This window comes from Acyrthosiphon pisum, chromosome A2, assembly GCF_005508785.2.
Source record: "Acyrthosiphon pisum isolate AL4f chromosome A2, pea_aphid_22Mar2018_4r6ur, whole genome shotgun sequence".
NCBI lineage: Eukaryota > Metazoa > Arthropoda > Insecta > Hemiptera > Aphididae > Acyrthosiphon > Acyrthosiphon pisum.
In genome coordinates, this window is record NC_042495.1 from 40,109,949 (window position 1) to 40,123,698 (window position 13,750).

The 13,750-nt window shown below is 28.1% G+C and overlaps 4 protein-coding genes across 6 annotated transcripts in view; 3 read left to right on the forward strand and 1 right to left on the reverse strand.

Annotated features, from left to right (window-relative positions):
- LOC103309672 overlaps positions 1-1,326 on the forward strand; it is a 5,137-nt gene extending 3,811 nt beyond the window's left edge. The window contains exons 2-4 of the mRNA XM_008185726.3: positions 292-426; positions 492-701; positions 774-1,326. Of these exons, the coding sequence (XP_008183948.1) occupies positions 292-426; positions 492-701; positions 774-1,112 (684 nt within the window). The 3' untranslated portion in view covers positions 1,113-1,326. The remainder of the gene's footprint in view (positions 1-291; positions 427-491; positions 702-773) is intronic.
- Positions 1,327-1,595: 269 nt separating this feature from the next.
- On the forward strand, positions 1,596-6,576 carry LOC100160186 (probable ATP-dependent RNA helicase kurz). Of its 2 annotated transcripts, XM_016805102.2 has the most exons (15): positions 1,596-1,908; positions 2,030-2,252; positions 2,394-2,583; positions 2,659-2,874; positions 2,947-3,082; positions 3,492-3,805; positions 3,880-4,112; positions 4,252-4,472; positions 4,537-4,758; positions 5,104-5,327; positions 5,387-5,618; positions 5,731-5,868; positions 5,940-6,111; positions 6,186-6,283; positions 6,358-6,576. In XM_016805102.2, exons 2-15 carry the CDS (start codon positions 2,035-2,037, stop codon positions 6,432-6,434), a joined length of 2,691 nt encoding a protein of 896 aa, XP_016660591.1. In that variant the 5' UTR covers positions 1,596-1,908; positions 2,030-2,034; the 3' UTR covers positions 6,435-6,576. The 2 variants fall into 2 exon arrangements, with proteins under 2 accessions (XP_016660591.1, XP_001945193.2); XM_001945158.5 differs by lacking the exon at positions 1,596-1,908 and having other exon boundaries at positions 1,917-2,252.
- LOC100159493 lies at positions 6,268-7,944 on the reverse strand. Of its 2 annotated transcripts, XM_008185717.3 has the most exons (5): positions 7,573-7,944; positions 7,449-7,496; positions 7,042-7,164; positions 6,660-6,776; positions 6,446-6,580 (listed from the first exon to the last, which is right to left on the reverse strand). In XM_008185717.3, exons 2-5 carry the CDS (start codon positions 7,452-7,454, stop codon positions 6,473-6,475), a joined length of 354 nt encoding a protein of 117 aa, XP_008183939.1. In that variant the 5' UTR covers positions 7,455-7,496; positions 7,573-7,944; the 3' UTR covers positions 6,446-6,472. The 2 variants fall into 2 exon arrangements, with proteins under 2 accessions (XP_001948319.1, XP_008183939.1); XM_001948284.5 differs by having other exon boundaries at positions 6,268-6,580; positions 7,449-7,944.
- Positions 7,945-9,605: 1,661 nt separating this feature from the next.
- Positions 9,606-12,216, forward strand: LOC100168384 (peroxiredoxin-5, mitochondrial). The gene is given in 5 exon segments (NM_001293491.1): positions 9,606-9,733; positions 9,922-10,011; positions 10,075-10,209; positions 10,294-10,425; positions 11,887-12,216. Coding segments are annotated over 4 exon segments (471 nt in total). The 5' UTR covers positions 9,606-9,733; positions 9,922-9,999; the 3' UTR covers positions 12,079-12,216.
- Positions 12,217-13,750: the final 1,534 nt, after the last annotated feature.

Genomic DNA, 13,750 nt, shown 5'->3' on the forward strand with positions numbered 1-13,750 from the left:
GACTTACGACTCACACAGTCATCGGTTCGATTCATAGCAAAGTGCAAAAAATGTGTGTGATTCTACGCAGTCACCATTTTCCCGTGCTGTCGTCCGATTGCGTCATCCGGTTTCCAACTAGGTCCCACTCCACTGGGAGTGAAGACCGCACATGTCTCCTCTTGGAGAAGGGGGGTAGTATCATGCATATAGTGATATATACATAGATAAATAGATCACATGATCTCCCTACTACCCACTTGTGATAAGCATTGTCAAAGACCTTGAGGTCGTTACAATGAACAAATATAGAAAAAAAAAAAAAAAACATCACGAGTGTGCGAGTTACATTTCAATCCATGTGATATATCTCGGACATATTCGTGTTGGAGCAATACCAGTTCTAAAACCACTCTAGAGTCAACTGAAACAGCAGAAACCAAGGAAGTATAAATTAAATACTTATATAGTTATTAGTTGTGTACCTACTTAAAAATATTTATAATTTTCAGGATTTTTTACAAAGAACTATAAAACCAAAACTAAACACTAATGCAATACCAACAATATTTGAAGTAAAACATTCACAGAAAGTGCCACAATCTCCAGCAGCTTGCTGTAAAAAACTTGATTGGTCTGATGAGCCATTTACAATTAAACCTCTACCATTGTCTTTAAATAAATCAAGTAGTCACTATAAATCTCAAGAGACTAGTTTGCAGGTAAGTATATTTTATCACACGAGTCATTATTTTTTTTTTAAATATTGAATTTACCTTTATTTATTTGATTAGATGGTTTTAATTGACTCGTTTAAAAGGTTGTTGGAAAATGTAACCAACATAAATTTGCCTGTTGGTTGGAATTATTTTTATGACCAAACAGCAGTCACTTATTATTTCATAAAACATGAATGTATTCAAGAAGTGAAAGCTGTAATTGAAAGACAAATTGTTTTAACATCAGAATCTATTATACATTTTTATGCTTATGATAAATTAGTTGATAAAGAACAACTTTTGATTAATTTACAATATCCATTTAATTTAATAGACTTAGAAAGAGTTATCATAATGTTTTCCCAAAAACAACTCTGTGTGGGTGGACCAAATGCACTAAATTACCCAGGTTAATCTAATATATAATTTTTAACATTTATTTCACAAAAACTAAATATATATTATGTATACAATTAAATATAATATAAATCATTTTATTGAAAGGTATCACCGATAGAAATTCTAAATTAGAAATGAACAATGTTTGGCATCATTTAAATTAATGGTAATAGGTTCTACCTATTTTTTATTTCATAAATGTTACCTATATAATAGATACCTATGTCTTATTTCCATGATATTATGTTATCAACTAAATACAATTATACAATAGATTATTACAAATTATAGTAAGTATCTATATTCTATAATAATATTTTGAAATCATGACACCTACATCCTAAATTCAAAAATATAAAAAAGAACCGCTCAAATATTTAATTATTTTTTTACACTACACCTAATATAATTATGTATTTTTTTTATATATTATGTTTGGGTTGCTACTTGCCAGTTGCCATGATATTTTTTTGACCTTAATGAATCTATCTTTCAAACTTTTTGGTTTAAATGCATGACTGAGAAAGTGAGAAATATCAAAATAAATAATAAATATTAATACTGAATACGGATTAATACGGATAGCGGCCGCCGGCCAAGAGTTGAGCGCTAGTGTTGATTAGAACTGAAATTCCCTCCGTCCCCCGCAGATTCATAATATTAAGGTGTACTCGTATCAACATTCGTTTCCAGTCCTGTATATCTTAGTTCGTGGTATCAAATAAATTCATTTTTTATCATTGTCGCTTATCAAATTGTCTTATCACATACTGCCGAACAACCAAAACTCAAAAGTAAACATCACCACCACGTGAGAAATTCAAATAATTTAAATTTTTCAACATGTCAACATTTATTTTGTTTACATTTTGATTTAATATTTATTATACTATATTGAATTAAAAAATCGATTGTAATTTATCCATAATCAGTCATAATGAGTGGCAAAACAGATTCTGCTGCTAAAAAGCAGCCAGTACCAATCAATCGGACACCAGAAATTATAGAGTCTCGTTCAAAGTTACCGATTATTGGTGAAGAACAAGTTATTATGGAAGCAATCAGTGAAAATGATGTCATTATTGTTGTTGGTGAAACAGGAAGTGGAAAAACTACCCAAGTTCCTCAATTTTTATACGAAGCTGGCTATTCAAAGTAAATTCACTTTTATGTCAAATATAAATTTAATAACTAAATTTTTTAAATAAATAACATTAGGCTTATCTTAATATATATCATCAATCACTATTTAATTGAATAATTAACAGAAATTATGTATTATTTGTTTATTTTTAGTGGGAATAAAATGATTGGTGTCACAGAACCTAGACGTATTGCTGCAATATCTGTATCTCAACGAGTAGCTGAAGAGTTAAATGAAACAACTGATATTGTATCATATTTAATACGTTTTGAAGGAAATGCAGGAAGTAATACAAAAATAAAGTTTATGACTGATGGTGTACTGTTAAAAGAGATCCAAAATGTAAACTTGAATATTTATTATTTTAAAGTAATTATAAACTAGTAACAAAAATAATAAGATATATGTTTATTTCAGGATTTTTTGCTTAACAAATATTCAGCAATTATATTAGATGAGGCTCACGAGAGACGAGTGTTTTCTGATATATTGATTGGTATCTTATCTCGTATTGTTCGCCTGCGTCAAAAAAGGTCTAGTCCATTGAAGTTAATCATTATGTCTGCTACACTTAAAGTTGATGATTTTTCAAAAAACCAAAAACTTTTTCTTCAACCACCTCCTATTATTGAAGTAAATATTCAAAAAATGAATAGGTTGTTTAATATACATTTTAAATTCAACTATTTTGAAATGTTAATATAGCTGAGTTCAAGACAGTTTCCAGTGACAATTCATTTCAACAAGAGAACCCCACATGACTATTTAGCTGAAGCTTATAACAAAATTTATAAAATCCATTCCAATTTACCAGCTGGTGCTATTTTAGTGTTCTTAACTGGTATATCTTAATATAATATTATGTTATTTGGTTAAATTGCAGTTGAATTCTACAACATTTTTATTAGTTTTTTTTCTGGTAGATTCTTTTGATCTCTTAAAAGCAATTGGCCATATAATATCTCCATAATTTGTTTTATTGCTAATTGAAGAATATTTTAAATTTTTGATTGAGCTCTAATATCATAAAAATAGGAGCTGGTTCAATATTTGTGTTTTGTCATCTTAAATAAAATTCAAAAAGTTAAAAAGTTTGACTCGTCATCAACACCAAAACATTCAGTTTTAAAAATCCCCTTTTGAAAATAAAAGTCGGGGAGCTAAACTGCATTTGTTTCTTTATTTGCTATCATTTTTTTTTTATAAATAATTGAGTTTAAAAAAATATACAATCCATATTTTATTTCTAGGTAAATTAGAAGTAAAACAATTGGTATCAAAGCTTCGTAAAGCATTTCCATATCGAGAAACAGATTCTAAAATAAGTTCAAATACCAAATGTAAACAAAGTATAAAAAAAGAAATTGGAAAACCTTTGCCTGATATTAATTTAGATGATTATGATATTGAAATGCATTCAGAAGATGAGTTAATTCTTTCTGATAACTCAAGTAACGATGATGACGATGAAGATGAAGTTCCAAATAAAATTATGAAATTTAGTTCTACACCACTTTGGGTGCTTCCTCTCTATTCAATGTTACCTGCCCATAAACAATCAAAGGTTAATTTACTTATTTACTATTACATAAAAAAAAAAAATTATTTTAAGATTATATATTTTATATTTTTTTTTAGATATTTGAACCTCCACCTTCAGGTTGTCGTATGTGTGTTATAAGTACAAACGTAGCAGAACTCTCTTTAACTATACCCAATGTTAAATATGTTGTTGATTGTGGAAAAACTAAAGTTCGAGAATATGATCCATTAACAAGTGTTTCAAGATTTTCAGTTGTTTGGGAAAGTAAGGCTTCAGCAAATCAAAGAGCTGGAAGAGCTGGAAGAACGTCTCCTGGACACTGTTATCGGTATGTATATAGTTTTTAAATAGATATTATGTTATTATATATTTATTTGTATTCCTCTTACAAGAACATCACCACATGACAAAATTATTTTGTAATACTACAAATTTTGTAAAGTATATTGTTTGTTTTTATCTGATAGTTTATTTTCATCTGCTCTATTCAATAACGAGTTTCCAGAATGGAATTTACCAGAAATTCAAACCACTCCTATTGATAATGTTATTTTACAAATGAAATCAATGAAAATTGATAAAATTACTAGTTTTCCATTTCCTACACCACCAGATAAACAGACCATTTTAGAAGCAGAAAAAAGATTAGTTACACTTGGTGCTTTAGAAGTAGATAGAAACGTTGCTGGTAAACATATTACATTTAATATTCGTTTAACCATTCAATAAGTAATTGTTTAAAAATATTTTAGAAATCAACAATATTACACCTCTGGGAAAGAGTATGGCAGCTTTTCCATTATCCCCTCACTATGCAAAGATGCTGTGTTTGAGTAAGGACCGCAGTTTATTACAGTATATGTTGTTCATAATTTCTGCGATGTCTGTTCAAGAATATTTACCTGGTGACAATGTTGATGCTTGGAAAAAAACCAAACTTTCATGGGCAAACAAGGGCGAATTTTTACTCTTAGGTAAAAACTAATAACAAAAAATATTTATCTAGTAAAAACTTGTTTTAGTAAAACGTATATGGTAGTTATGCTCATTTAAATTATTTTCAAATTAAAAATCAATATTATTATTATTATATAATATTGCCACTTATTATTATGAGTAATAGGCCAGGCGCATACCAATACAGTGAAAATAAACTGTTACGACGCACTGGGTTGGTGTGCACCTGGGCATAGAGTTTAACAGTTAAATTTAAAATCTTAACTTAATATTATTTTGCTATATTTATGTATGCATTAATTATATAAACATAAAATATCAACATTGTATACTTTCTAATTATTTTTTTTTACAATATCTAGGTGATCTAATGGTAATACTACGATCTATGGGTGGTGCAAGCCATGCAATGAAAAAATCAGGTTTAAGAGGTCTGCAAGAATATTGCACCAAAACAGGGTTACATCAAAAATCTATTTTGGAAGCCTGGAAATTAAACAATCAATTAATTAATCAACTCAACATACATGTACCATCATTAAAATTAAATACTGATTTAGACATGACACCGCCCACACCAATACAAGTATGACAAGTTATGAATTTTCTCTAGATTTACAATAGTACAACATTAACTGTCTGTAGGTGAAACAAATACGACAAATTGTATTAGCTGGAATGTTGGATAAAGTTGCAAGGCGATTAACTACAAACGAATTAAATAGAAATGGCATAAGGCCAAATAAGGCTGCTTATTATGCATCAAATTTGACAGCAATAGTGTTCATACACAACAGTAGTGTATTAAAAAGAAGTAAACCAGAATGGTTAGTTTATCAAGAGATATTTGAAGTACAAGACAAAATGTATATTAAAGGTATACAAATAGTAATAATACAATTTTAATTTAACCAGGATTTATTTTAACTTAAATGCTTTTACAAAATTAGATTTAGCATTTATTAATTTACAACAATTCATTTATTAAGGTCTCACTGCAATTGAACCAGAATGGTTACCTGTGTATGCTAATAGATTATGTAAAACATTAAAAGTATTGGATGATCCTATGCCTAGTTATAATGAAGAAACTGGGAAAATGTTCTGTACAGTTAATGCAACTTATGGTAATTTAATTTACGAGTTTTTATCTAAACACTGCAATCTAATATTAAAATTAAAATTCAACTTTATCCAGGTCAAGCTGGATGGCTATTACCACAAGCTGAAATTGAATTTCCTGACATTGAACAAAAATATTGTTGGTTAGCATTTTTCATACTGAGTGGAAAAGTATTTCCACGGTTGGAAGATTTTAGACAACATTTGTTATCTAAGCCTGATCTCATCGTAAAACCTTGGCTAAAATTGTAATTACATATTATTCCATGTTATATAAACAGTTGTATTATTTTATATTTTTTATATTTTTTATATTTTTTAGCTTAAAAGAATCATTTTATTTACTTACACAAACATTGAACAAAAACCATGATGATTCGGCAACAAAAATTAAAGAACATTGGTTAAAAAAGCCAACATGTACATTTTTATTTATTAAATAATAATTTTATTATTTTAGGTGCTTACAACAATTTTTTTTTTTGTTTTCATAGATTTATTGGAAGAATATTTAATATGGTTACCACAAGCAGCTCATAAAGAAGTAAAATTAATATGGCCACCATCGTGAAATAATTACTGATTTTCTGCAGAATTATTTAAGCATTGTTATACAATTTCATCTTCGTCAAGTTCTGAACCAACATCTTCATCAACAGTCATTTCATCTGAACTCCCATTTTCTTCAATGGACTTCTTAGGTGTTTGACATTTTTTCTAGAATTTTAATTTTTTTATTACTGTTTGTTTTAAAATGATTATTATATAATAAAAACCTAAAATAATAAATTGTTACTTTTTCTTTTAATGCATTTCTCAATCCACTCGTTTGTGTTTGACTTATAGATGTCATCAAAGACAATGAAGGTGCTGAAAGTTCAAGACTCTTCAATTCATTTAACATTTCAGATCTCTGAAAAATTAATAAAAATAACAATAAAACTTTTTATGAAACAACAAAATACATATTCTAGTATATTCTATTCCTAATTTTATTGTAAAAACTGCACAGCCTCAGAACGGTAGAGATTGTTGTGATTCGCAAGTAGTCTGCGGTGCATTGACAGTAGCTAACAAGACTGCACATGAGCAAATGCGGCGCATTTTCATTATAATTTTTTTCTATACCTATTTGGAATAGAGTATGGTTAATAATAATAAAAATAAAAAAATATTACCTTTTGGCTCTTTTGTTTTTTTTCTATAATTTTTAGAAGTGCTTTTCTTTTTCTACTTGTCAGTTTTTTTTTCTTTATAGCATCTGTATCTGTTTGGTTGACATTTTTTTTAGACTTATTTTTCTGTAAATTGGCATGTAAAATATATTATTTTTGTTGTTTTAACATAGTATGAAGAAACAATATACACTAAAATTCAAAATTTCTTGCCCAATTTCCCAAAAATAATAGTAAATCTTAATTTTTAGGTATTAGGTGTCAAGAAGACTAATCTATACCTAATAAAATATAATTTAACACGGTATTATATTATGCATGCACTATGAACAAAAAAAAACATTGAACAATACCTATGTGACTACATAATGAATAATAATAATTAGGTATTTGTAAATTGTAATACATACCGCCATTAAATTTTTATTTTTCCACAGAAATCAGACTATTAATTGTACCTATTGTTGAGAAAATATGAAATTATATAACAAAACGTATGATTGTTAGCACAGTCCAATTTCATAAATGACTTACTGATGTTAGAAATTATTTCAACACAAAGGATTACATAAATTTCAATTATTTAATTAAAACTATGATGGATTGGTTTTATTATTATAATCCTCCACAATGAAACAGAAATTAAAAACAAAACAAAACCTCTAAACTATACGAGAAATATTCTGAATTCATATTTCATAATATATTTATTGAATTTTATTGTACTGTTTATAATCGATGACAATATTAGGTATATGCTCGAGAGTCCTTTTATAAACCTTAAGTCTAAACTGGCTAAACTAGAAGGTATTGTTATATCATGGTATAGACTAAACTAGACGGACTGCCATGTGCGATGGGCCCATGTAATGATAACAGATAAAGCGGCATTACAAATTTGATAACCGGACAACCGACGAACATGAATGCCGGTAACTACCCGTAACTACCACGGTTAATATAAATTATTATCCGTGGGTAACTACCGCGTTCCCGTGGTAAAGATTGCGAAATATTTTCATTGATTCCAGCAGCCGCACCGCCATGATTAATTGGACCACGGTCTTTGAAGATAATAAAAAAATCGAGACACGTCATAAAAACTCATACCTAATTAATAAACAAAAATCATAATATTATAATATAATGGAAATTTGGAACGTTCCGATTCAAAAATACTGAAATAGATATAATTTATGACTATGCCTCTATTTCAATAATTGCCAGACATTATGACTCAAAATGTCTGGCAATTAGCATGGACAATAGACAATGAACTACCTATTGTCAAATAAATAATCTATATATATTAGGCATCTACTTATGTAATAGGTGTTCAAATCTTGTTATTACTCATGAATTATGACATAATTTATCATGGGTAAAATATTAAATATAGTTCTATGAATAATCCTCATTATTCCTCGTACAGTGCAAAGCAAACTATAAAATATCACATAATAGGTATCATATAATATCTTAGTTCATATTTCAAAGTGCAAACACAGTAACGAATATATCTGTGGCCTAATGAGTAATAACAGGATTTGAACACCTATATATTGATTAAGTAGATGCCTAATGGCTAATATATTATATAGAATATTTTTTATATTTGACACACGATGTAAGTAAAACCGATATACATCGTGATTTGACAGTAGGTAGGTAGTTCATTGTCTATTTTCCATGCTAATTTTAGGACATTATGACTATGGCTTTATTTCAATTTTTGGAATCGGAACGATCCAAAATTGTCATGATTTCACCATAGAAATCATTTATATTAATTTTTTTTAATCTACGTTGTGGACCTCGGTGTGGACAGTGGACAGTGGACAGTGTCCACCAGGGGGTGCCACAGAAGACATTATCGCACCGGATTATTACTTTGCAGTTTGCGTTCGTTTTGGCCTTGGCAATTGGCATTTGTCATTCGTAATCGAAAATCATAGCTCACAATAGTGATGAAATTTCAAGTCACTTAGATGATTCAACTCACTTAAATGAGTTGAATCATCAAATCAACTCTCAAGTCTCAACTCTTTTAACAATTCTCAATTCATATACGGTTACCCAATTGTCCCGAGGCTCTAAATCATATCGATAATTGATTCACAGGCACAACTCTCAAGTGTGTTTGAATAAATCTCAAAGTTTTGAATATCTAATTGATAATTCATAATAAACGCCTATAAATATCTTAAACCGTGCAAATAACAATCGTCCGCCATTATCATTTTTCGTACAACGGTCAAGTCAATAAATTATGATTTATGCATAGACCGATAGACCTTATACTCATAGGTATAAGGTCTATGGATTTATGAGACAACTACAAGTTGATGAATTTATAAAATTGCATCAATTCATATTTGTTAAACGTTGTGGTAGCACTGGTTACCGAGTCATGTGAATTGTGAGTTGCTGATTCGATTCACACTGATTCAACTCTTCAAAACAAACAACTCATGAATTACTCACCAGTTGGTCCTCTAGGTCGCAAGACTTGCGCATAGATAAGTATATATACCTATTATATAAGTGCACTTCGTACTTTTGTCTTCGCATCCGTCGCTCATCTAGTCATCTGTCATTCCAAGTTGGCAACTATTACTGCCAAAGACGCGCACCTCACATCAACCCTACCGGTCACGAATCAGTCACTTATAACATAAAGTATTTTCGTTGAACGGTAAAGTACACAGGCACACATAATAATTAACCATTTACATTTTACATTATATTTACGTAATCGTAAATAACTGCGTGAAACCTATTTAGTATTTACCTACTTATCACATAATATCTCATACCTATTATATAATTAATAATTATACCGATATTTTTTCAACCATGTTTTGTTCTATTGGGGCGTTACAGAAGACAGTGTGTGCAGTCCCGTCCACTGTACTCAGCACAATCACCAAACGTCTATTAAGTATCAGCCTAAATTCCAAAATGCCCGTCAAAGTGAGACCTATTTAAATAATTTAAGTGTTTATTTTTTAACGTCATATTATTCTATTTTGACAGGTTGGAGATACCATACCCAGCATAGATTTGTTTGAAAACACACCTAACACAAAAGTTAACATCTCGGAACTGTGCAGTGGAAAAACTGTTATACTTTTCGCCGTTCCTGGAGCATTCACTCCAGGCTGCTCAAAGGTAAATTCTTAATTTTTTTTTATTACCATATATTCATATAATTTAAGGTTATTATTTAATCATTATACGATTGAATGCATTTAGACACATTTGCCTGGCTATGTAAACACTGCTGATGACTTGAAAAGTAAAGGTGTCGATGAGATTGTCTGTGTTTCTGTGAATGATGCGTTTGTCATGGCAGCTTGGGCTCAAGATCAAAAAGCTGAGGGAAAAGTAACTTTTATAAACTTTTATCTTTAATATTATTCAATATACCTTATATAGGTGATTATTAGAGATCATCATGGGCCAATTCAGCTCCCTAGGCCCATTCCTGGTTCGGATTGGGCCAGTCCATAAAAAAAATATTTCGGGTTGGTTATGGTTGAATTGTCGTACTTGGCTATGTACTGGGTCGATCTAAAATAAAGCGTAAATTGTAAATTGTCCAATATTACAAGTGCAATAGTTAAATTAAATGTCTACTTTTAAACTGTTTTTGGTTTGGGTTTTCATTTATTTTTTGTGAAAATATTTTTTTTTTCTCAAGAAACAGTTATTATACATGTCAATCTGTGCTAATATTATAGACACAAATATTAACTTGTCAAATGTATTTTATTTTCATAATTTTATTAAAAGAAAAATTAGTTTTTGTTTACTTGGTAAATGGTTCATCGTCAGTTTATTATCTGGTTGGGTTGAACTTGAGATAAAAAAATTCTGATCAGGCCTGGGCGAGTACAAATTTTTAATTTAAATTTTGGGACAAAAAAAAAACAGCCAATGCTGATCTTTAGTAACTATTTTATGATATATTTTGTGTAATTTAGATAGTATTGACAATTTCAATAAAAAATTGTTTCAAAACACTATTTTTATCATTATTTTACATTTAAATATTTTAAGTTTGTACATTTATTTATATCTATTAAGAAATTATTAAATGACCGAGTAATAAAACAAATCTTAATTTAGATTTCAGATTAAATATAATAATTATTTCCCCAGTTGTAGAGTTCAAAACAATAAATAACTTGTAAATTAAGATAGTAATATTATTATTTTAGTTTTAAAGCAAATCAATTTAATTTAAAATTTACTATATCACATAATAATTTAAACTTTGCTATTTTATATATTGTTTTTAAGGTATGGCTGTGTTAATTACCAATCCTGATTAAAGTTTGACCTTTAAACATTAGTATAATAATCAAAAAAAAAATACATATCATTAAAATTTTGCAAATAATTCATACAAACATGTTTATAAATCTTAAAATTACAACTTATAAGTTCTATTATTATTTTTTCTTGATTTAGATTGCAGATTATTCATTATTTAGTAGCATATAATATGTAGATTGTGGAGTTTGGTTAAATATTGATTATTTGATTCACCAGTCACCTCTACTTATTTATTTATATTATAATCAATAGATTGATGGTAACAAAAGTTATTTAGTTGAAAAATATAATTTATTTAAGATTGCCCCACATGGTCTTAAAAAAAAAACAACAACAGGAAATAAATGGTGACATGTTATCTTTATTTGCATAATATATCAATTCCTAACATAAATTGAATATAGAAAATACATCTTGAAAAATAACCAGATAAGAACACCCCATTTGTATCATATTGTTGTATAAAAATATTTATATAATTACTGACTTTGTATTAATTTATTTTAGGTTCGATTATTAGCTGATCCCAATGCAGAACTCACAAATGCTTTTGATTTGGCCATTAACTTGCCACCATTGGGCGGTACTCGTTCCAAAAGATACTCAATGTTAATCAAAGATGGTAAAGTGGAACAATTAAATGTTGAGCCAGATAACACTGGATTGTCTTGTTCATTAGCTAATAAAATTGTTTTGTAAACTTCTCATTATTTTATTTTATACATTTTTTTTTTTCAAAATTAATTTCAATGAATCAATTACTAAATATAGTGCTTTAACAAGATATATACTAATTTTGATGCAAAAATTATAGATCTATATTATTTAATTTTCAAATATTGTGCTATTTTTTAACATTTTATCCCAAATTACTATTTCTTTGTAATGAATCACTATAATTTAACAGAAGTGAAATAATTTAAAATAAATAAATACTTTATTTAAAACCTTGTGTTTGTATGCATAGTCAATTTGTGTGTCACATAAGACATTGTTTAACATGTAGTAAACAAAAGTAGTAAAAATGATAATATAAATTTTATATTTTTATACAAATAATAAGTTTCTTCTGAGTTTCTTAGTATCCTAGGTGGATTATAACTTAAGCAGTAGAATAACTGTATGATCACATATTATATCACAAAAAAACATATTTATTTATTTTGTGATCAATGATCATCATCTAAAGATTTATCCTCTTAACATTCTAATTTTAATGTTATCCTTTTTTAATCATTTAATAGGCTGTATGATTTAACTCTTATTATTATATGTTCAATGTTTATGTAAATATGAAACTAATTATTAAAAAAAAAATAATAATAAATCCAATAACACATTATATTATGTAATATTTATGCTTGTGCATAATAAGGTTTTTTGATTTTAAAATAAAATAGTTATTGAATAATTAATGTATCTATGTTTAAATTGGTTGATACAATCATAAATTATTAGTTTTAACTTTTACAACTTTTAAATTAACAATGTATTATATAATAATTAATGAGCTATCAGACGAGATTTCTTACAGGCTACAAATGTTTTTAATTACAAACTAAGAATTTCACAAATATAATCCAAAACCAAAACAAGAGTATTATGTATGATTGACAAAGGTTCTTAGGTACTTAATTATCGATGATAAAATATAATTAATAAATTAAAATTATAGAAGTTTATTTTAATGAATACTATCGGATCAGTGATCACAGTTAACAAAATAACAGACAATTTTATTATTAAAACTTAATATATCATAATATAATGTAAATATATTAGACACAGTTATGTATATAGCCACATAGGGGGGGAAGGCCCCCTGGAACAGGTTTAAAGTGAAATTGCAGGTTTATTTAATTAAATCATTGAATGCCTATTATTGCTTTATGTATATACAGGGCCGACTAAAGCGTAAATAGTGTACTAGGCAAAATCAAATTGTAAACAATTACAATTACCTTAAAACAATACTAAATATACTTACAATACTTTATTATAGTATTATCAGTGTTTGAAAATGCCGCCCCCAGGGCGTGGGTCTATATCACCTACCCCTTGAGCCAGGCCTGTGTATATACTACATTACGTATGGCCTAAAGCCTAAGGTTTTTTTGTTTTTTGCTTGTTTTTGATAAGTAAGTGATAACAGATTACCATCAATGCTTAAGAGTTATTTTTATTTCTTACATAATTTATATTATAATGATCTAAGGTTTATTTATGTTGATGATGCGTTCTATTTTTTAGAAATGGATTTCTATTAAATGTTGTATTCACTTGTAGGTATTTACACTGTTTTGAGGAGTTTTTCAACACTTTAAAGGTTTTAATTAAAAACCGTTTTAAAGATTTAACAAGTTCATAATAT

What these genes read in the sequence shown, in the direction of transcription:
- LOC100160186 (XM_016805102.2), top strand. Translation starts at nt 2,035, where the DNA reads ATGAGTGGCAAAACAGATTCTGCTGCTAAAAAGCAGCCAGTACCAATC. An exon ending in TCTCCTGGACACTGTTATCG is followed by an intron (nt 4,113 to 4,251) that starts GTATGTATATAG and finishes TTTATCTGATAG; the next exon opens with TTTATTTTCATCTGCTCTAT. An exon ending in CACCGCCCACACCAATACAA is followed by an intron (nt 5,328 to 5,386) that starts GTATGACAAGTT and finishes AACTGTCTGTAG; the next exon opens with GTGAAACAAATACGACAAAT.
- LOC100159493 (XM_001948284.5), bottom strand. An exon ending in AAAAACAAAAGAGCCAAAAG is followed by an intron (nt 6,777 to 7,041) that starts GTAATATTTTTT and finishes TTAATTTTTCAG; the next exon opens with AGATCTGAAATGTTAAATGA. An exon ending in GAAATGCATTAAAAGAAAAA is followed by an intron (nt 6,581 to 6,659) that starts GTAACAATTTAT and finishes TTAAAATTCTAG; the next exon opens with AAAAAATGTCAAACACCTAA.